This window comes from Lepisosteus platostomus, chromosome 13 (genome assembly GCF_059453375.1).
Source record: "Lepisosteus platostomus isolate fLepPlt1 chromosome 13, fLepPlt1.hap1, whole genome shotgun sequence".
Lineage (NCBI taxonomy): Eukaryota > Metazoa > Chordata > Actinopteri > Semionotiformes > Lepisosteidae > Lepisosteus > Lepisosteus platostomus.
The window spans coordinates 2609295-2632186 of NC_142623.1; the positions used below are offsets into that span (position 1 = coordinate 2609295).

Sequence of the window (22892 nt, forward strand, 5' to 3'; positions counted from 1 at the left end):
GCCTGTTCGGCCAGTGGTGGGAAAGATCCCAGGGATCAACAGAGCTTAAAAGAGCGATTAGGAAACCGCTGAACGAGGCCTGCCAGCTGGATCTGCTTCCCTGCGGGTCATTTGGACTCTGCATTCACAGGTTATTTGAGCTCAGTCACGCTCTTACAGCAAGGGCGACTGCTGATTTAAATAAGCACAAAATAAGCTCATTTGAGACACTGGAATTCAAAGGAAAACACGGATATGGTGAATGTTCAGCACTGGGGCCAAACGTCTTTCATAGGAGGAGCTCTGTCTGTGTAACTTCAGCTGCAGCGTTGTGTCTGGGTGAGTGTTGGCCACAGATCTTGCTCTCCTCGCTCGAGAGCCTGTCCCGCCTGCACTCTTGTATGGCCATGTGCCAAGCTGGTTAGGATTTCATCTAGCATGATAAATCAACAGCAGTTTAAACCCGAGCACACTGACACGGCCTTGGCAGCGATGTGCAAGCGTGTGCGTGGGCGAGGAGTTTCTGGAGCTCCCAGTGCTTGACTGAGGACCTGAAACAGGCCGTGGTCGGCTTGTTCAAAAACAAGAACTTGGAAAGTCCCGGAATAAAGGATTTGGTTTGGGGGAAAAAAAATGTGCTTAGATTTGCCATTCAAATTCCATTTCACACCTCCTTTAAAATTCGTTTGTGAAGTTTTAAGGTGCTTTTGGACTTGATTTATACTTTAGGAAACACCTTCAGAAGTAAGAAACAGGAATCGTCACAATTTTCAGATTCACTTTAAATTTGGTGCCACTCTGGGATACAGCGATTTTCTGACAAAACCACGGCACAACTGAGATGAACACCTTGCTTCACAATTCCTGAATCAGCTGACAGTGGGTTTTCAATCACAACGACCTCTCTCACACTGTTTCAGCCAGGAGCTGGTTGGCCAGGATACTCCCTTCAGTTAAATCTGTATCACAAAGCCCCTTATTCCTGCCCGGGCTGCAGACACTCTGGGTGTCCACAATGGGAATGCGGGGTGAAAAGGGAAATACCCAGCATACCCATTGGGAAAACACCCAGAAGGATCCCAGTCCAGAACTCAGGACCCCAGACCAACTGGGAAACAGCGCTAACAGCTGTGTCACCCAATTGTCCCTTCCAATCGGTCTTGTATGAATTAGGGGAAACATTTACCTTTCAAGCATGGTGTATCACATTATACAAAGCTGTCTTACAGTGAGGCTAGTAAGCAATGAACGTCATTGAGCTAAAACTGGTTTAGGACATGAACGTCCACGAGGACAGGGGAACCTTTCCCAAACCCTTTCCCCTCTCCCTTCCTTTTCTGCTCCTGGCCGAGCCGACTGAGGGCAGTCCCACACAGAGACGTGACACTGTTCCGAAGAAACGTTGAGTTTATATCTCATTTCCAAGGTCAGAGACTTGTGACATGCAGTACACCAAACAGAACTCCATGTGCACTGTTACAGAAGCCCACATGCAAGAATCGAATGGAATATAGGAATATATTTAGAAATACAAATATAGTAAACATTTATTTCTGCAAATCTCTCCTTCAGCACTCGCTTACCAGATATGCTTGTGTTCGTTTCTGATTTTGCAACAAGAACTCACGCCAGCAGAAAAACGTGCAATGATGCCGAGTTTGCAAGAGACGCCAGGCGCATTCGGCTCAGACAGCAGTCTGGTCCGGCTGGCAGGTGATGACGCGACAAATTCTTTTCCGTCCGGTTTAGCACCTGAAACAGAGGAGTGAGTTTGGCCTGAAAGTGTACTGGGCGAACTGGGGTACGTGTGCACCTCTCACCTCTCTTTGTCGGAAAGGGAGAAAACTAAACTGATTGACCATCAACATACAAAGTGTCGTTTTTAAAAGTTTTGTTACCATCCCTTGAAATTGAGCAACATTGTCGATCGTACACTGACAGGTTATAGAGTGTTTTTCCTTTCTCGGTCCTCAACGGAGGCACGGACGAGTACAGACACCCCTAACATTAGCCTAAAGGGGATCCTGCACTGCACTGGAAACTCAGCTTCAGGGTCTCCCCGCAGCAAATTTTGTTATGGACAGTTTTTTTTTTTTTTAATGCAGCATGTGTGGGATGTGTCGGTAGGAAATGTGCATGTCTTAATACACCGCAGACACTAGTTCTAAAATCGAATGAATCTGAATTTTTGTTGTTTTCCCCAACACGTTACTCTTTAAAGGCGGGCGACGGGGCTAACGAAGTTGTAAAGGATGCAGAGCCTGGCCAATTTCCAAACCAGCACGCCCTTGAATCGGAGTGGAGGTACACACAACCCCCATTCCGCTTCGCCGATGTTTGCCTTCCAGACGAGCAGACAGTTATAAGCTCTAACGCGACGCTCCGTAGGTAACTTTCGGATCTATTTGGTGCTCCACGTGTGTGCATGCACTTCCGTAGCAAGACTGCGAGACTCTGTTGCCGCCTAGTGGACACGTGACGCATTACACTGGCGATTGACTGCAGTCATGCATACTGTATGATGCGCCTGTGAAGGCAGCCTCTGTGCATTAGCGGATAGATAAAGAGTCACATGTATATCCAGATGCAAGCGTCGGTTGCACGGATGCAGTCTCTTGGAAATGAACAATGAACTGCAGGTGTGGTTTTGAAAACGAGGTCTACATGATGGGGAACGTGTAAACCACAACATTTAGAGTCATACATTCTCATAATTCTTGATCAGCCGAGTTTTCTAATCACAGACGTACATTTTTTTCATATACTGTTATGTACCATGCAGGCTAGGACACCACTGCACAGAAAGTCACAATGATTTCAAATTTAGCAGACTTTTGGTTACTCATATAAATACAACAGAGAGAGGGGTAACACTGTGTAAGCCAACAACGCACACTGGTGCACAGAAGCATTGCGTGTGCAAGCAGGTCCTACTTTATCAACTTTACAAAAATCCATCCCCAGCAAGTCTTTCCCTGAACCTGTTGTGGAAAAAGCTGTGGTCCCACCTGGCCTCCTCCCAGAGTCATGAAGTCCATTTTCTCCAAGGCCAACATGAACCTTTTCAATGGGAAACAACTTGGAAAAAAAAACTCTAAAAAGGAAAAAGCCCAACTGAATCCTCAATCTTTTTTCTTTTTTTTCCCAGATCCTCAGCTCCACCGGTAGCAAGAACTGTTTCCCGATCCTGTCCCAGTCTACACAGTACTGGTGTCTACACACTAGGTCAAACAAAAGTCCAACTAAACACACATATTTATACATACAAAAAAGTGAAAAGAAAAACTGTGGTCTTCGGGACTCAGACAAATGAAGAGTAGTGACCATGTGCAACTCCCAGAATAAATATTCCCTCCAGAGGTTTCTCTTTCAGAGGTGACAGCTTAATTCCCCTAGAAATTCCTGAATGGTGCCTTCTCACCGGGGCATCAGCCAGCTTCCTCCAGCAGGCGCAGGTGAAGCTGATGGATACAGTCTTGGCCGCTTTTAAAACGTTGTTCTTAAAATGATTTCTTAAAAATTCTTCCCTTTGGTACACAAAAAAGACAGGAATCTTCATGCATTGTGTGTTTTCTGGGGGGGGGGTCTGATGTGGGGAGGGACCTCAGAACTGCGATGCGCTGCTGGGGTCACACTGTAGTAGCCGGACGATGGAAGGGTCACTTTTGGCACCTTTGATGAACTCCTCTAGGGACAGCTTGCCTGGAGAGAAGAGAGAGGGTTGAAACTGAATCATTGATAGCATTTAACAATAATTATATCCCTGGGGTGAAGAGCTTCCGTTCTTTGTTTACAGCTAACTGATTCTCACCCAAAGGAAAACCAGGCTGAGGCCAACAGTCTGTCTCTCCGGAAAGGCGATATCTTCTGATCATCGCCCCTGGAGGCTGGTCAGGCCAATAAGCTACACAGGAGAAACTTTGGTCCAAGTTTCACATGGCTTCAATTTCTCAGAGACAATCTGCCCATGTGTTTTAAAGCTCTACAGTAGGTCAATCCCAGACAGGGCTACATTTTTTTGCCAGCGTTCAAAATTTGCTCTACTTCTTTGCCATCTCAGAATTAACTCTTAGTTTGTTTTCAAGCAACACTGTGCTTTTATTAAAAGAACAACAACAGCATCTTCATTTTAGTTTTGCCCAGTTTACAGCGTCTGATCATGAAAGCCTGACGGGGGCTGGCAGCAACATCTTGGCCAGTTTTGGCTGTGGGGCCCAAGATTCTCAGCTTTGGTCCTCAGCAGCCGTCACTCACCATCATTGTTCAGATCCATCTGGCGGAAGATTTTGTCTGTGCGTTTCTCTGGCGTTGATTCATCCTCTGGCATCTTCATCACAGAGGAGACCATCTTGTAAATGGCCTAAAGAGAGAGTAGATGTTGTTGGGCATGCATCTAAAAGGGTACCCACCTCGCCCGCCACTGAAGTGCAGCCCACACTCACACCTGCCCACCTGGGTGACACACAATGGCACTTATGCGCCAGAAGCCCCACTACACTGCAGATCAGGTACAGAAGTATAGAAATTGCTGCATTCGACTCATGTGTGGACTTGAAGGCAGACTGCTCAGAGCCAGAGTGAACATTAGGGTTGAATACCCTACTCTTGCACATTTGTCATACGACAGATGCACATGCTCTCCTGTTCTATTCACTTCGATTCAGTTTTATTGGTGTAGCACTTTTTACAATGGACACTGTCACAAAGCAGCTTTACAGGTTCCCGGGCCTGAACCCCCAATGAGCAAGCCTAAGGTGACAGCGGCAGGGAAAAACTCCCTTAGACTCCCTTAAGTAGAAAGAAACCTTGAGAGGAACCAAGGTTCGAAAGGGGGAGCCCGTCCTCCTCTGGCCGGCACTGGGTTTAATTACAATGAACACATACGAGAGTCATCTGTATCTGATTACATGGTGGGAAAAGCACAATCATGTATGGTAATGTCCAACAGTGTCCTGAATGTTCAATTGGTTTCCTTCAGCTGAGATTTCTCCTAGGGCAGAGAGTCCATTGTCACCTCCCTGGGACTTTAGTTTGGAATTTCTGCTGGTGGCAAGTGTGCCACCTACTGGTCCGCCAGCACCACTTGCAGCAGCCAGCCAGTTTTCCTTGGGGGTCTCCAGTCTTGGCATCGATCAGGTCCTGCTCTGCCTAGTTTCCGAGACCTGATGAGGTCAGTCTAGAAGGCGGCAGCACACACTCGTTGTCTGAGTGACAGGACCTTCCCCTGCGACACCCCACGGCTCTGCAATTCTGTCCCCCAGGAAATCAGAGTCACCTACCCTGAGTGCATTCAAATCCAGACTTACAAGGTCTACTCCATTTTCTAATGAGCACGCGTCTTCAGTTGAACCTCTAACCACTTGTGCTGCTTTTATGTTTATTTTGTAATTTTCAATTTTTATAACGTGCTTTACATCTACTGTAAAATAAGAGAAATAATACAAATAGAATTATAAAGTTTATTATTATTGCTGTTGTTGCTGTGGAAAAAATTGCCCTCAGTTGTTTCTGTGCTGTTTCTTTCAGCTGCATGTTTGGAGATGTTGTGTCAGAAGAAGCCACTGTGGTCCTTTTACCTTCCCAATGTGAGAAAGTACGAGAGAGCTGTATACCAGAGCTTAGGCTGTGGTTAACTGCTAATCTGCACTCTGTTTAAAACTTTAATGTGATGTAAAAAGCTCTGAAATCCTGCGGTACAAGTGGTCGGTTACCTTGGTTAGCCTGCGGATAATCCACTCCATTCTGCACACTCAGTATAAAGCCCCAGTTAAATTTAACTCCCTAATCCGTAACCACAGGTCCTGCTCTCATCCAACCAGGCCCCTGTTCACATGGGGCACAGGTGGAGCCCAAGACAGCATGCTCTCACCATGTGCTCCTTCGGAGCGTCCTGACAGGCCAGAGCCGGCCACAGGTAGCAGGAGGCCCTCAGTGGAGATAGTCAGGGCAAAGGGGGAGGAGGGGAGAAAGGGACTCACTCCACTAGGGAGCAGGATTTGTTTCTTATTATTTTGCAAATGTCACAACCAAATGTACTTGTGTGTAATACTGTGGTTCCTGTCAACCATGAACATAGCAATGCAATTACCTGTACAATATCCCCAGCCTCACCTGCACAATATCCCCAGCCTCACCTGCACAATATCCCCAGCTTCACCTGTACAATATCCCGAGCCTCACCTGTACAATATCCCCAGCTTCACCTGTACAATATCCCCAGCCTCACCTGTACAATATCCCCAGCTTCACCTGTACAATATCCCCAGCCTCACCTGTACAATATCCCCAGCCTCACCTGTACAATATCCCCAGCCTCACCTGTACAATATCACCAGCCTCACCTGTACAATATCCCCAGCTTCACCTGTACAATATCCCCAGCCTCACCTGTACAATACCTCCAGCACCTCTCCACCCTCACCTGAACAATCTCCAACATCTCCTCCCGGCTGATGTAGCCATTGCCATCCAGATCATACATGCTGAAGGCCCACTTCAGCTTCTGCTCCAGCTTGCCACGCGACGTGACACTAAGAGCAATGATGAACTCCCGGAAGTCGATGGTGCCGTCGTTGTTAGTATCAAAGGTGCGGAAGACATGCTCAGCAAACTTGGAGGCATCACCATAAGGGAAGAAGTTGGCGTAGATCTTCTTGAACTCATCCACGTTGAGCGTGCCACTGGGGCAGTCCTTCAGGAAGCCCTGTAGGAGAGATGCAAACTTCATTACAAGTTATCGAATTTAATTTGTTACACTTTCCGTGGATGTGCCATTGAATTTTCCTTCTGTCTGAGCTCCTACTTACATGTTTTCCTCTTGGATTTACTTAATTAAATAACATGACAATTATTTCTCTTCTGAAAACATTAAAAAGTTCAGCGTTTTCTGGTTAATAGCAGTTTTCTGCAGTTCAGGTGTCAATTCGATAAGGAGCTGAACAGAATGAAAGAAATCTCTGTCCATCCCTGGAATTTTTTTTCCTAAGTAAAGAAATATTTGTAAAAAATTGAGATGTTATATACAATACTGGAAGGAGGTCAAATTTTAATCTTGAGCTTCCGCTCTCTTAAATAGAAACACCTATCTCGCCTGCTGAGCCTACCTTGCAGACGTTTTTTCCTGGTACCCCTCTCTCAACTCCATCTTCACCACCACAGCTGCCTCCCTGGATCATTCCTCACTAGTGAGGTGTTTTTATTAGCCTTGGCCTTACTGTCGTTTCCTCAGCAAGCAGAGTTAACGCCAAACATTAAAATATGAAACATGTTTTCCTTTTATATTCATCGTCCCATCCTGCTAATTAGAGTTTGAGCAAGCTACTGAAAAAAGAAACGCATTCTCATGAATCCTTAAATTTATCTGACCTCTTCCAGAAGCTGGACTTTGAAAACTGCACATCACTTTGAGACACGGCCATGGAGCAGATGTTCATGTGGACAATAACAACAACAACAACGCGCATCAGGAGACACTGCTTTGAATCATTTTGACTGCCATGTAAGTGACCATTTTGTACACATGAAGGGATCATTCATACGAGTGGTCACTACCACAGTGGTCACAACAAATCTGTGCCCATTGTCATCATTTAAGGAAACCTTGCACTGTATATGCAGACGTGAGACACAATGTGGCCAGGGCTGCTGTAGGTTCCAGGGCTTGTGTTTTGCAACCAAATGCAAAGCATCCAAGGTGTGGCGCTGTGTGGAGCCAGGAACCCAGGACCAGAGCCGTCGCCTGGCCTGAGTCAGGCTTCGGCTTCGGCCGGGCGGTCTTGTGGAGGCTCTCACCCACCTTGTACCACTCCTGCAGCTCGTGGTCAGAGAAGTCGGTGTTCTCTCGCAGGTCCTGCAGCATCTCCGGCCTCAGCTTGCTGTTCTGCTTGCCCATGGCGGTGCGTCTCTGTGTGCAGGGCAACAAGACCAGAGGGTGTTCGCACCTGCAACCACAGGAACAAGGAGGCTGCTTAGTTAGCAATTAAGGTTTATCAAGGGGAGGGATGCAGTTACCCCAAAACCTTATGTGTGAACTGGCTTTTACACCATGCGACATTTACACCACAAATTTCATTTTCATCAGAAAAAAAGTGTCAGAACTGAAAAACAGGGCTGCCATTCCTGTGCACTGCCTTGCAATAATGCAATACTTTCGCTATGTCCTGCTTTATTGAGCTCATGAGTTATTAATGAAGTAATTAAGGAGCTGGATGTTGCAACATTTGCTTGGAATGGACTCACGCAGAATCGCCTTTCCTGGAAAGTGTCACATAAATATTTCAAAATTATGATTTCAAGAGCTTTTCCTGTTTAAATGTTTCTTATTTGGGTTTCAAAACATTAGGGGCTGATTCTTGCCTTTTAGAAATATGAAACATAAATAAATGAAACATGATTTTTGTGCTGAATGTGTGTGCCCCACGTCGGACTAGTGTCCTGTTGAAGGGGTCTTCTGGCTTTGTGCATTAAGCCTTTGGGTTAATCTCTGAACAAAGTCAGTTTCTGGTAATAGATGAATGTATCTCACACATGTGGGTGTTCTAAATGTATGTGCTCTTTACACTCAGTCTGCTAAACAGAGTGTGCCAGATAGTACTTTTTAATTTCTAAATGGCATCACTTTGGATAAGGCAGGATACATTAAAGTAATGTATCCAGCCTAATGTGGAATGTAATGACCACTAAAATATCACAGCTAAGAGTACAATACTGCAAGTAATGTCTCTGTCTTACATACAGAATTATTATATTATAATAATTATTACATTATTATATTAATTGTTATATTCACATTACTATTTATTTAAATATATATATATATTTTATTTTTCTCTGTCCATTCTTTAATACAAAATTGAAAGTCAGCTGAGGGCACATACTGTATATGGATACTTCATCAGCAGTTTTTCTTTTGTAAGGACACGCTCAAGGAGACCTAGAATAACCCTTAAAGAGAGTCAAATCACCATGACTGCAGGAATTCAATCACAAAAGGGATTTGTCTTGTAACTGACAAAGTATCTGCTTTCTAAAAAGATGTTCATGCTTGCATAAGCTAAATATAGGTCTAGTTTTTTCCATATGCGGTCCCAGTGCTCTGCTGACCTTCAGGTCATTAAATAATAATTGTTAATAAATATGAAACTGATTTTGTAACAGACCCAAAGGTAAAACAAGAAGGGAGCACAGCACAGAGAAGCTTAATGTTGTACAGATGCGATACAAACAATGTTTAGAGCCAGTGGCACAGTCATTTTGTGCAAAATGATTTGTAGGACGAAAAGCTTCAAAAGGGCCATATTTCTGATTGGTTCTGATTGAGCCATGAGAGGTTGCTGTGTGGAGCCATGGATTCTGATTGGCTGTTGTGTTCGTCCCTTTTGTTCTGATTGGCTGATGTGATAGTCCTGGGTGAGGGTTTTGGTGGTGGACAAGATTAAAGGGGTCTGTCTGCAGATCCCCCTGCAGAGACTATTTCTGAAGCACGCCACATGACAAAGACGTCCACTTTGGTTCAAGTCAAATTACCCGCTGCCCCTCATTTTCTCCAAGATCGTGAGCCTGGGGATGAATACACAGCAGTATTTTAGCCAATTCACTGTTCCTTGTATTGGTGTGCACATCTGGGAGAGCCATCATTTTCTGCTCGCCTGTTATGGCTAAAGTGCCCCCAAGTCCTCTCACTGTGATGAAGAGATATGAGGGTTAACAGCAAGCCTACTGTATGTTTCCTCCTTCTGCAGTGCCGCCGTGTCATCGCTTTCCTTGAAGTGCCAGATCCCACTGCTCACAGCCAACCACAATTAACTGCTAATGTCCCACCACAGCAGCTGTGAGAGTGTCCCCTCTCTGTGAGACGAGTGGGGGGGCCAAGCGAAGACTCCCTGCTAACACTCTCGACTCTTGTCTTAGCAGCAGCTGTGAGGCCACAGGCTTCAGAATTGCTTCTGTATCCATGCGGCGTTTAATTGCAATCGCAGCGTGCGAGGCAACAAAACCCTGACCGTCACATGGTCCAGGAATAATCCAGCACACAGTCCAGGAAAGCACCGTGAAACCATGACGAAACCACGGCAAAGCAGAACGTCTCCTGCCACACGGGACCTCTGCTGGCTCTCTGCACAGCACCGGAGCTAAGAGGCAACAGAGGGGGCTCTTGCTCAGCACTGCTGTGTGATGGGAACAGGGAAAAGAGAAATGGAAAGCCTTCTCCCTGTTTGAAAGTGAAGATGTATGAAATCCCAGCAGAGCACCTGCCCTGAGGCCATTTGGCCTCTTAACTCAACAGTGTTATAAGTATTTATTCTAGTCTATACTGATACATTTGTGGACTCCGTCTTCACTGTAATGTAGCATCATTTTGTGTTTTGTCTATGATATGTGTTATTTATGATTTTTTCTTTTGCTTCTCTGGTCTCTGTTATTTCAAGCACATCACAAAAAATGTTTGTAGGCTTTGACTTTGAAGTGGAAATGCACAGAATGGGAAAGCTCACAGTTTTACACCAGCATGGGGAACAACTGTGAGCACCATGCAGTCTTAGGAAATGTAATCAGTTCTAATCAAGTTCTTAACCGGTATGTGTCATTACATAAGTGCCACATGGGCCACGTGTCTTGTGTATAAGTGTTCTGTAAAAAGCGCTTAAGGATAATTTGCCGGCAAAGAGCATGGATAGTCTCATCACTGGGCAGAAAATGAGAAGTGGAACAATTATTTACATTGCTTGGGATTGCAAAAATTGCACGGATTGCGTAGACAGTTCAGGAAAAGCCCCCATGTGCGTCACATTATCACACAGTAACATCTGGCCAACTGCTTCATGTTGAGCTGGTTATGTAACGCCGTGTCCAGATGACCTCATAAAACACTGACCTGGAACACAGCTGGCAGGGCCCCGCCCAGTCACGCACAGGTTTCACAGCCACGCCGGCTGCCAGCTTCACAGAACTGTCACAAGTCATTTTGCAAACCTCGGTTGCAAAAGATCATTCTTGCTTTCACCATGAAAAGGTCATAGGATATACAGTATCTAGCTCTAGACTACACAACACGCAATAACTTTACAGTGATTATTTCACCAAAGGAAACAAAGTGCAGTGTTTGTGAAATGCACAGCAGCAGGTTCAGACTCGTGGTAGTGTGAAAGTAGCATTCCAAATGATTTCAGTGACATTTTATGCCTGTGATCTTTAGCCCGTGTAAAAAAAACAATGTAAACGTGATACAGTGTTAAGTCTGGTGAATGTGAATGATTACTCACTGAAGAATAGTTTTTATGTCTATGTTATTGCAGCTGCAAGGCTGTGTGACACATCTGCTCACATGTTCACAAACTGACTAGGAACCCTCTGCTGGAGCTGTTTACTGATCTGTTTTTTTCATACAGATTATAACTAATCTCCTGCCCTTTATCTACTCCTTTCTTCATCTCGCCGGAGTTAATACCTGCCATGGTTTCTATCCTGCAAAAATGAGGGCAGAAGCAGCAAAGGATGATTTTTTACCTCCAGTAAACATCTGGCCATTTTCTCTTACTGGGTTGTGAAACATCTGCCCAGTAAATCCTTCACCAGGGAATGTGTGTGGGGGGGTAAACCCTTCCTCAAAAAAAGGCTTTCCCTGTGTGTCTAAATCTCTACGGTGAGGACGCAAATGCATTATCAGAGACAGAAGGATCATCCCTAATTGCAATGCTTTCTAGGGGCTGATTCATCACGATCTTGGGTATGGCAGTACACTTTAAGAGCTCCTCTGTAATTTGCAGTCTGTAGTTGTATGATGGAGATATTCATGGTGTATTGAGCAAGGTCCTGTTCTTTATGATTTTGGGGATTTCTTCCCACAAAAGTTATTACAGGCCGTGCTCTAGCCTAGATCATCTGGGAGCTTATTTTGGAAGCCCATCATTAGAGTCTCTGAAGAACAGAAGCCAGGAGCTAATCAAGGTAATAAAAATAATAATTGGGCTGTGTCCTCAGTGAGAGCAATCACAGATACCAATTATTCACACACACCTTTCCTCATCACAGACATTTTTTGCTCATATAGCGTATGTTCCCTTCATTTCTCCTCCTTTACATGCAAAATCCACACTGTGGTTTCCTTATGTGGCTATAAAGTTGTAGCACAAACAATGTCCAATTACTTTCATTGTTCACAGATTGCAAATTGGTATCTTGACTCTCCCGCTATAGTCCTGAGAGAGCGTTCTGTAATGTGTTGGAATGACATTCTAAAATGTTCCTGCCCCAGGTTTTCTCAGTCCGCATGACTTTATCAGATGCCCCCCTGAAGTTATCTCAAATGAACAATGCTTCCTCAGGCTTCTCGCCTTCAAGTGAATACGGGTCAGCTCACAGCCAAGAACCAGGCAGTGCAGCCAGTTTATGCAGCGTGGAAAAGGGAGGTTTTATAAGAGGCCATACAAAATCTTACATTTTTCAAAAAATAAAAGCAAGATGATTAATTTCTCCAGTGGTCTGCAAGCCATACAACTGTGTTGTCTTCGATCTGCAAGCCATATCACCCGCTGGACAATAATTAACACAGCACAGTGAGCAGAGTCTATTCCATCTGGGCTTGGATACGATGACTGAATGCAGAAGACGTCTAAAGGAGAAATGTGCTCATTTGCACGTGCTGAAATGAAAGAATTCCAGTCTGCACTGTAATACCGCTGCAATGAAGCTGGGGTCTAGAGCACTCTAGTCCTCCTCTCTAGAGCAGCGATGCCCCTGTTAGCCAAGGCATGGAGGCTGTTGGTCAGTAGATATCCATGACATTCTTGCCCCAGGGCTCTGCTGATTTCACCAAGGACAGTGTCCCCTGCTGTGTGGATTCAAAGCGCAGCAACACATCTCATCCCAGGTAACCCAGTTCTGTCTTGAAAGCTCCTCCTTTAATGCGGAAATACTAACCAGACCAAAGGTTCTGACTCTGAAAGTCTGTGTGTATTCTGTGTGAATTATAGTCTGTTAATAATCTGGATGTCTGCATTTACTATGATCAAGGTTCTGTTTATGATCAAGCTGTTTGAAACTACAATTGAACTACAAACAGCTAAACTACAAGAAATTGTTTATTGTAAAACTACTCCAAATTTAGCAAACAAATATAAATAAAATATAATAAAATGTTTTAAAATTTACTCCAAAAAATCAAATGTTTTAAAATCAAGGTACTTATTGTGAGAGGTGATTTCAAAGTGGAGACACTTTGTATGGCATTTTTCACCCACGTTTCTAACCTGTGTTTATTGCTGTGCAGTCTCAGTCCTAAATAGCTGTAATAAAGGTACAGTAAACTTGAACCCTAAGATACAATTCTGCTAATGAGACCTTGCATGTTAATACAATACCGCATTCTTAACGAGAAGCAAAAAAGAGTCTTAGCCAGCCCTGCTTATTCTGAGAAGCCCACAAGACAAATACACAAATCACCTGCTCAGCAGAGCTTTTACCTTGTTAATGTGCCTTGGTTTGAGTTCTGTTACTTCCATGCACATTTTAACTGAAAGTACAGAATTATTAAGAGTAAATGAATGTGCACTAAAATTAATTCACTTTCATAAATCAGAGGAGCTTTGAATATTCACCAGGTTGCGGAAGCTCATGACTTGCCTGTTGCAGCTCAATTAAAAGAGCGAGTGTTGTGAAAGGAGTATACAAGTCAACACAAGTTTATTTTTACATCCCATTTTAATTGAGCCTAACTGCTCGAATGAAAGCTAACACGTCACACGTGGGCTGAGATGGGGGAAGGGGCCAGGAGGCACATCAGAGAATCCGACTGAACAAGAATGCAGTAAAAAGGTGCTTCCTGGGGACCAGATCTCGGGAAACTGTTTCTATAGTTGTTGCATGGAGACTGAAATCATACTGTGAAGTTCAGAAAATACTGAAAGACAGGAAAAAGCTTGGACATGCAGGGAACCTCACCATCGTATTCAGAGCCTGTAGATGGACCAAGGATGTGGTCATCAGAGACTCAGAGTTTGGTCTCCGAAGATGGAATCTTGACCACAACTGAACCCAGGACCCTGGAGCACAACTTGAGCCATGTGCTCACCCAAGACATTCCTCCTTCCTGTACTATCTGTCCTGAGTTGTTACATAATCCTGCTCAGCCTAAAGAGAGGTGTAATAGCTGGATTATCCCAGGGATGTCCAAGCAAGGATTAAACCAGATGAACCTTTGTCACCGCGCACAACTCCACAGCCAGCTCCCCATGTCGTTACATTCACACATGCAAAAACACCATTACATACTCAATCCTGTCTTCAAAGAAAGAAAGATAGTAACTGCTATTGCTCTGCACGTGATGTCTGAGAGAGGTCAACTTCTGGATCTGTGCATCATTACAGAAACATCTTTCTGTCCTAACTGGGAAGAGATGTAGCATCAGTAACATACATGTTTATAACCCCACATCACGACCTCCCAAACACAACAGTTAGGACAGACCAGCCAGGTCATTTGGAATACATACAGGCATAAGGATTTAAAAAAATTGATTGCTGTTTAATCCTTTCAGGCAGCTCTTTTAATACAACCCACAGGAATTAAAAAAAACTACAAACTCCTACACTGTACTTTTCATCTCAAAGAATCATCGAGCATTTTACAGGTAGAAGTATCAGTATCAGGAGGGGAAAGACTGAGAAGCCTGAGCAGGCATTCAGGCAGTGCACCAGAGCCAGCAGTGTCCCTACTGTTATCCAAAAAGCCCTTTAAATGCATCGTATTGGACAGCTGAACATAGAAATAGGAATGAATTAGCTCAGCAGCAGGTGATTTTCAGAAAAGACTGGTGACTGCCTGGTCCTCAGCATTATCTCTTCACACAATCTCTCTTACAGAGGACAGGGCAGTCACTCAGTTATGACAGACGTTACTGCTTCATTAATTACTTTATGGTCTTTATACTCCAGTGTCTAGGCCTGCCACCTGACACTGCCAGGAGTTTAACAAAGCAATCACAAGCACTTCTGGGACCGCGGGGGCTGCTGCACTCATTCCAGCCTCAATAGCCTCCCATCTTCTTCAAGTGGCTCTCCGACCCTTCCCGAACATGGAGCCCTGATTAGGTGACTGATCCATCAGGAGTCTCGAAAGCCGAGAAGGGAAAGGGAACGTCACCTCCTCATCAACCACAGCCTGGGCTCTCATGGAGAAAAGCGAACCTTGGTGCCTTCATGCTACACCATTTTGCGTCTCAAGCACCAATTTTAAACAGTCTGTGTTAGTTTAAGCGCCTGCTGCTTTTCAGGATTGTGCACAAGCTCAGCGGGAATCCTCCGATACATACCGGCACGCTGCACGTCTGCATGGAACAACATGGGATCCTACAGCTCGGAAACAACCGGAAACAAACCCAAGTCAAGCTGTACTTGTTGGTTTCACTCCTCAGATCTGAAAAAGGGTGTTTTTTATAACTTCCTGTCTAGCTGATATCACGAAAGGCCCTAACAAAATATGATCAAGGTGCCAATAATACATATCCAGATCATGTCGACATAATTATTGCTCCCCTGCGTATGAAACAAAGTTATTGACTAATCTATTAAGTGTGATAAACGTTGTTAGTTACACTGCTGTGTTTTGCCAGTTACACCTGTCCCAAATGGACGCACATTCATTCGTCCTCAATGCCCATTCAGATCTTATGGTGAATTAATCCATTTAAGCCCCAGCCTGCCAGTACCTGTTTCTGCTACTGTACTGTAATAGTTAGGTCTGTATCAGCTCGAAGGAATAGAAATAGCACCCAGCTTCCCTCCAAGGCTGATCTCATTAGACGGGGAGTTAAGCAAGGTTGTGTTTGGTCAGAGCTTGCGTGGGTGACCTCCAATATAAATAAATCACTGCTGCCCTGAACAGACCAGTCCTGCTGGGGGAAGAGCCCCCAGCTGAGCCGGCGTTCAGTCCTTGCCACTGCAGGGGCAGTATCAAGGGAAATGTCCTCAATGAGGGGCGGAGCTTGGCCTCCCAGGCTCTTCAGTCATTGGCTTTCATGTCAGCTCTGGGGCTCACAAGCAGGGAAGCAGGAAGTGAGTGAAACTTTCCCCCTGCATTTCCAAAGTTCCGCAGGAGTGAGTCATGAATCCACCTGGCATGTGCTACAGCTGCCACTGCATCACTGTCAGTCGAAGGCCCACGCGAAAGTAGTCGAGTGAGCTCACTGCTGCTTGGGTTTGATTATTCTGAGAAGGGGCTCAATAACAAAGATGACCTCCCCAGACCCTGAGGCTGAGGCCTTTATTATAAGGAGTCGTTTGGATGACTGGCGAACTGTGCATGCATCAAGGGATGATGAAGGATACAGTAAGATTTTGGTTTGGTATCTCATCTACAGGAAATAGGGAAATAAGGTTCAGCTGCTTTCTGAGGTCAGCAATGGGTCAGAAATAAAGCCAGTGTTGGAAATGGGAGACTGTTGGTGTAAAGCAATTGTGTGTTTAGTCAGCTTGATCAGGTATTCCCAGCCCTGGTCCTTGGAAACCCCTTTTCCATTCCAGCTGAGCTCTTTACTCAACTGAATCCTTAACTAAACTGGATTGGAACAGCTGTGTTTTTCTACTCCAGTTTGAAAATCTTAAGCCACTCATGAAAGCAAACATGATAGTTCACAGGCTGCTTCCAGTACGTTTAGAATACCAAAACAATTCAGTTTCACAAAGGGTCAAAATAATCCTATCGTGATACTATTAGGTCAATGAAGGGATCAATAACTGTAACTGAGAGCTCAGCTTGAATGACAACCAGCAGGTGTGGGGGTCCCCAGACCAAGGGGAGCCCCTTGTCAAGATATCATGACATGAGTTACAGAAACCCATGACCCCTGATCTGCCCTTTCAGGTCAATAGAGAACTGTGGTACATTTGCTGTGAATAATGTACAATATATTGGATCTCTGAGCTCCAGGTGAAATCTCTGGGCGGCTTCAAAACGAACTGCACACAGTGCACCTTCTGATGTCAACCCCCCCCGTCAGAATTCCGCAGCTCCGCAGAGAAGCCCCCGATCCTCACGATCTCATCTCATCCAGACCTTGGCGGCTGACTCACCGATCTGAAACGTCCCCAGCTTCCCAGGGTGCCTGGCTCCCTGCGCTTTCTGCTGCAGGAACAGGAGGAAGAAGCAGGCAGCCCAAAACAAGAACCAGAGCTAAACCACATCCCTCTACAGCACGCATGGGGGCAGCCAAGCCATCTCACATCAAGAGGGGAGGATTCTGGAGAGAAATGCTCCGTTTGCTTTAGTGGCAAAATGCCGTATTGTACACACCCTTTAATAACAGAGTTTTAGAGAGCTTTTTGCTGGGACTCTTCCAGTGACTTGTCTGCACACCTCTAGGGTGCCTGCAGTGGGGCAGGGCACTGGACTGGACGGGGCTGCGGTTCAGACAGGCTGCTGCTGCTCCAGCTCACCCACTGCCTGCCACGCTGCGCAGGCACCAGGGAGAGGAAGACAGATGAGGGCTGAGAGCTGCCAAGCGGACAGCCTGGCACCAGTATTGATAAATTAAGGGCAGTGACAAGAATGTATAACAGCAGAGTGACCGCCCTTCCAGAAATGTGCCACTATAAAAAATATGTGCACGTGGTCTCTACAACTATAAATGTATCTGACACTTGTACCCAAAGCAACCTACTTCTTGGTACACCCATGTGACTGCAGCAGTCTGAGCGAAGTACCTAACTCAAGGGTGCCAAAGCAATAGTCTCACCTGAAATTTGAACCCACAACCTTCAAATTTTGAGGCCACAGCCCTGACCAGTACACCACACTCCTGCCTCATACCAAACCTTTCTGTGGTGAACTAGGGGTGCGTGTTTTCATTACACTTTACTACGGTTTGTTCTGCAAAACACAGTATACACAGTAGATTGTTTGTAAGGACAGCCCCGGGCCAGGCTGGGGAGAAAAACTTTCCCACCGACACACGGAGTTGATCTGTGAGTTTTATGAAGCTGAACGGTTTTAAACTGGTAAGATGTTTTGGAATGACTCCTATAATGCCATGCTCTCCCATGATGCCGTTGCAATGTGTTAGAGGCTGGAAAAGTGCACTGTGGGTAGGCTGTCACGCCAATCTCTCTTTACCTGAAACTGAATGCTGCACTTATCCAGTAAATTTACAGGGAATGTGCAGGGTGAGCAGCTGTCGAAGTTCCTCAGATAAGCACACCACACAACAACACTTCACCAGAGGCCTCAAGAGAGAACTCAGCATTGGAACTTGACAAACCCTGACATTTCTCTGTGCAGTGACATTGACATTTTTACTCAGTTTGCTATTTCCAGGATCTTGGCACAAAATACAAGAAAAACACAAATCAATGAAGTGTTGGCTGAAGTTTGTAGAGTTACAATCAATGGAAGCCCCCTAATATATCTACATTGCCTACTGCTTAATAAGCTCGGTACATCTTCCTCATTTACTGGAATACTTGACTATTAGCAAGCACCAGAGGTTTAATTATCTCTCAGACGGCAATGGACTTCACCTGTGTGATAAATAAATTCTAAAACAAAGAAATGTATTGGGATTTTTAGATATGTTTTAGATATGCATTTAATAGCTTACATCTAGCCGCATATATACATATCATTGTTCAGACTTGGTGAGCAACAGTTTTAGTGAATTACAGATTGTGAAAAACTGTATGGGCTGATATGACTGTGGGGTCATAGTTATCTTCCTGTTGAGGTCAGCTGAACTGGGCCTCATCTGCCTTTTACCACTCCCTTGGAGTTTTCCTGGCTGTGTAAATGTCACCTCTGCCATCCTACGTCCTGGGCTTGGCCTCTCTGAGGAGCAGAGAGCATTTTGCTACATGCAAGGCCTGGCGCAGAGCTCAGGGAAAGAACCTGAAAGAGGAGAGAAGGAATGGCAGACACGCGCTCTGAACGCGGCTGAGGGCAGGCTCACGAAGAAGGGGAATTAGGACAGCTTCGGGCTGCGTTTCTCTCTCCCTGGGAATCTGCTGCCTCTTGTCCGGAGAGTACAACACCATGGCAGCCCCCCGAGGAAAGGGGAATGAGGTTCAGAAAGGCACAGGGGGATGCCGCTGGATGGCAGATTACTGAAACTAACTAATGGGAGGAAAGAAAAAAAAACAAATTCCCCCGGGCGCTTCATTCTCGCTGTGCTGGAGATCTCCCCAGAACCACCAATACCACCAACCGAACATGCCCACCCACCACACAAGTCTTTTCCTTTAAAAACAACACTAATGACAATCAAGCAAGAGGCAAGCCAGGCGGGTAATGTAGTGCTCTCTGACAGTTAATGCCAGGATGTGATGCTCTAAGAGTACTGATGTTGCAAAATGAAAAAAGAAGTTCCTGAATGCAAATGCCATCTCCAGCCTGACTCGGGCTGTCAGAAGACACTGGTCACAAGGAAGGTAAGGCAAGCACATGCGTTCACAAGCACACGCGTTCACAAGCACACGCGTTCCCTCGGATAACAGAAGGAAAAAATACCCTACACCTCACGTTCAACTTTTTAAATGATGTACAGTACCTTGGACAAGGGCATTTGCTAAACAAACACGGCTGCAAATGACAACAACACTGGAGAAGCCAATTCTAACAGAAACTCCACAGCTATCACAGCTGAAAAATGAAAGTGAACCTTCACACTGACGCAAAGACGTTTAGAATTGTAGTTTATGAGGGAGGAGCTTCCTTTCAAAACAGAAGGAATTTTTATTTTTCATAACATCCGTTTCTAAAAGCAATACACTATCAGCCTCAGGAAAAAGGGAAACAAAAACTCCTTACAAATAAGCACATCGAATAAAATGGCCTCCTCTCTTCTGTGACCTTTTTAGTTTCTTGTTGCAGTATTCATAGATTCCAAACAGATAGCTGGGGTGCATAGCAGAATTCTGCTACATACAGTATGACATACCCAGCATGCTCCACTGCTACAGTAAGTCAAACCAGTTCCTTTAATCAATGGAACGCAGCTTAATGCAACATACTGTGCTACTTTTTTTCATTTGGCTGTTTTGTTCATGCACAGAGAAAGAAAAAATAGTTTCACAAACTCACTCTCCACATAGCTTTGACTGGAGATCCCATTCTCTACAACCTGAAAATGTCACAACTTGCATGATGAAGCCATCATTCATGCAGCACGCTGACCATTTCAACTCTTGTTAAAAGACACCCTGGTACCTTCACAAGCCTGTCTGTTTAAACCACATTAATTAAATTGGAATCAGGAGGTTTACATTTATAACAGATTTAGAACTGCTACAATATGAAATGTACTGTATCCTAACTCTGCAACAATATCTTATTGCTCGAAGTCATACCCTCCCAAGACAGACAGTGAGCAGTACACAACCTGACATCCACCCAGGATAAACAGACTAGCTCTTTTCCAGTGGGTCTGCACTCTGTAAAGTCCCTGGTTTCCTGCTTTTAGAGTTTATACTCCCAGTTTGATGAGGTAATATTTCATATTCAACAGCCAGTGCTTCTGGGGAGAAACAAGTAATTGTGCACGTTCATCTTACAGTCATCCTACGTACAGCATCCGAACTCAGTACTGATCATGGAAGATCCCAGGGCAGTGGTCATGAGAGCAGTGGAGGAAACCCCAGTATACTGGCTAAATTCCCTCTGGGGTTGCTCAGTCTAGTTTCCATAACATTCCAGTTAATTCGGCTGCTACAGTAATGTCTCACTCCTACACCTGAACAGTGGCCATTCATCACCAGCTAAATCCTATTAAGCAGGGTGTGGCACTCACCACAGTCTCGTCTGAAAACAAAGCAGTCAGGTCTCCTTTCAGATTTGTACATTTTAATTCGATTGCTGCCAATTGTTGTATCCAGATTACTTTAAAAATTCCCCAAGAACCAGCCCAGCGGATTAATGCCACAGACACCTTGGAGAGAAAGAGGTGAAGGCTTCAAAGAGTCAACAGGAAAAAAAAGCCCAGAGGGATCTTAACAGTGGTGTCTCAGGCATGAAGGACTGGCATGAAAATATTTTCACTCAAATCCTTATTCTGGGCACATGATCAAAACGGTAAAAATAAAGACTATTGAGAAACAGAACAGGCAGAACAGCAGCTGCTCCCTGACCTGTCCGTCACCCTGTACTGTGTATGAGCTGAATGAAGTAGAATCATTTGATTTCCCTTCCGTACCAACTCAACTGCGACTGACATCGGTCAACTTCTTCTTGTTGTTGTTTTATTTAGAGAAGACCTACGCAGCACCGGTTTGGCTTTGATATTGCAGAATTCAACCAGGCCTTAGAGCACAAAGACTAAATTGATTGCTCTCTTACACAAGGTTAAGAAAATAAAAAAAAAATCATAATTTCGTTTACCGGTTTTTTGTATTTAACAAGAATACCAGCTCGGGCTCCTGTAAAACGGCGCTGAGAGGAGGGCTCCCTCTGCTGAGCGCGGGCAGAACTACATGGCACTATTTCTAGCTGTTCAACGCCCGTCTTGCCCAGACTAGAGCCAGCTCTTAAAGAGGGTGCATGATGGCTGTACCTGATGTGCGGTGTTTTATCTGTGTATTGTGCTCGACATAGGAGGTGACTCAGCACCTGCGGTATCTCCAGTTGACTGGGAGCGAGCCGGACCGGACCGGACCGAGTGCGGATGCACCAGATCAATCTGGGCTGTCTGTCCATCGCAGAAAAGTGTCAGCATTGACAGAATTCAGAAGAACTTGGTAAACATCACACCCTGCTCCTCCGTAGAAAGAAAGGCAACACGATAAAGGTTCGAATTAATTTCTTAACTATACAGTAGTTTTGACCTAGCTGTATTTTAACCACAGTTCCAGACGAAATTAGTTTGAAAGCTAACTCGGTGTCTATTGTTAATGCGCTACTGCAGCTAAAATGAAACGTTAGATTTTTTTTTTAACCAGCTTCTGACTGTGAGTGGTAATAACATCGTTTTTCACTTTTTAAATCAGTGTGCACCTCCCCCCCTTAAAAGACGACAAATTATAGGGAATAACTGTGGAATTAACCTAAAAACCTAAAAAACGTAAACGAGGAATTCCCATAAAAGTAGTCTAAATAGCAAGAAATAATCCTGGGGTGATGTTCCCAGTGGAGAAGTTAAACACAATTGCTGAAGCTGAATGGTGAAGGCTGCTCTAACGCTGAAGCAGCCCTCAAGACAGCCCAGGGGCTGAATCAGCGCAGCGCATCTGTAGGCTGGAATCTTCTGTCCCGTCAGACAGACGTTTTCCTCTCCTGCTTCCAAAAAGCGAAATAAAAACACCGCTGACTGCGGCTTTGTGTCGCACAAAACTAAGTCAACCAACAGTGCAAAATCCGCATCTGACGAGGGAGTACACCCGATTACTTCGTCGTGTTATTAAACCCCCCCGCCTGCGAGAAAACACCGCAGCACATCGTTAACAAACTGGAAAACCTTACAGACTGAAGCGGCAGGCTGATTTTAAGGCGCTGTTTTGCCGACGCTGAAAGGACCGGCCGGCTCGCCGGCGGTAACAGCTCAAGGCATGCTATCGCGCAGTAGCAGAACTGATCGGGCTCAAGTGTCTTCAGAGCAGCGCAGAAAGCAAGGGTTCCCGTGAAGAAACAGTAACAAGGAGAAAGCCTCATTCATCCCTACCTTGCGCGGATGACCAGGCTCCCTGTGTGGGTTCAAGACCGTTGTGACTGCAGTCTCCTTCAGTAGCATCAATGTGCTCTACAAACCATGCTACTGCCAGATGCCCTTGGAGAGAATGAACGTCCGTGCGCGGTTCTCCGGGGCACAAACTACCAGTTCAGCAGGGTTAGAGTGCTTATACTCTGGGCGAGCGGATTTAAACGTGCAGGGAGGGGAGGGGCGGGGGGGGGGGGGGGTTTATTGCGGGAATTACGTGGTGCCGTTTTGAGCGGCCGGCGC

General features: G+C 45.2%; 1 protein-coding gene across 1 annotated transcript; it reads right to left on the minus strand.

Moving 5' to 3' along the window:
- Positions 1 to 1368: 1368 nt before the first annotated feature.
- On the minus strand, positions 1369 to 22815 carry hpca (hippocalcin). The gene is made up of 5 exons (XM_088602533.1): positions 22614 to 22815; positions 7775 to 7919; positions 6401 to 6682; positions 4234 to 4339; positions 1369 to 3681 (listed from the first exon to the last, which is right to left on the minus strand). The coding sequence occupies exons 2-5, from the start codon at positions 7868 to 7870 to the stop codon at positions 3584 to 3586; spliced, it is 582 nt and encodes a 193-aa protein (XP_088458659.1). The 5' UTR covers positions 7871 to 7919; positions 22614 to 22815; the 3' UTR covers positions 1369 to 3583.
- Between the last annotated feature and the right edge of the window lie 77 nt (positions 22816 to 22892).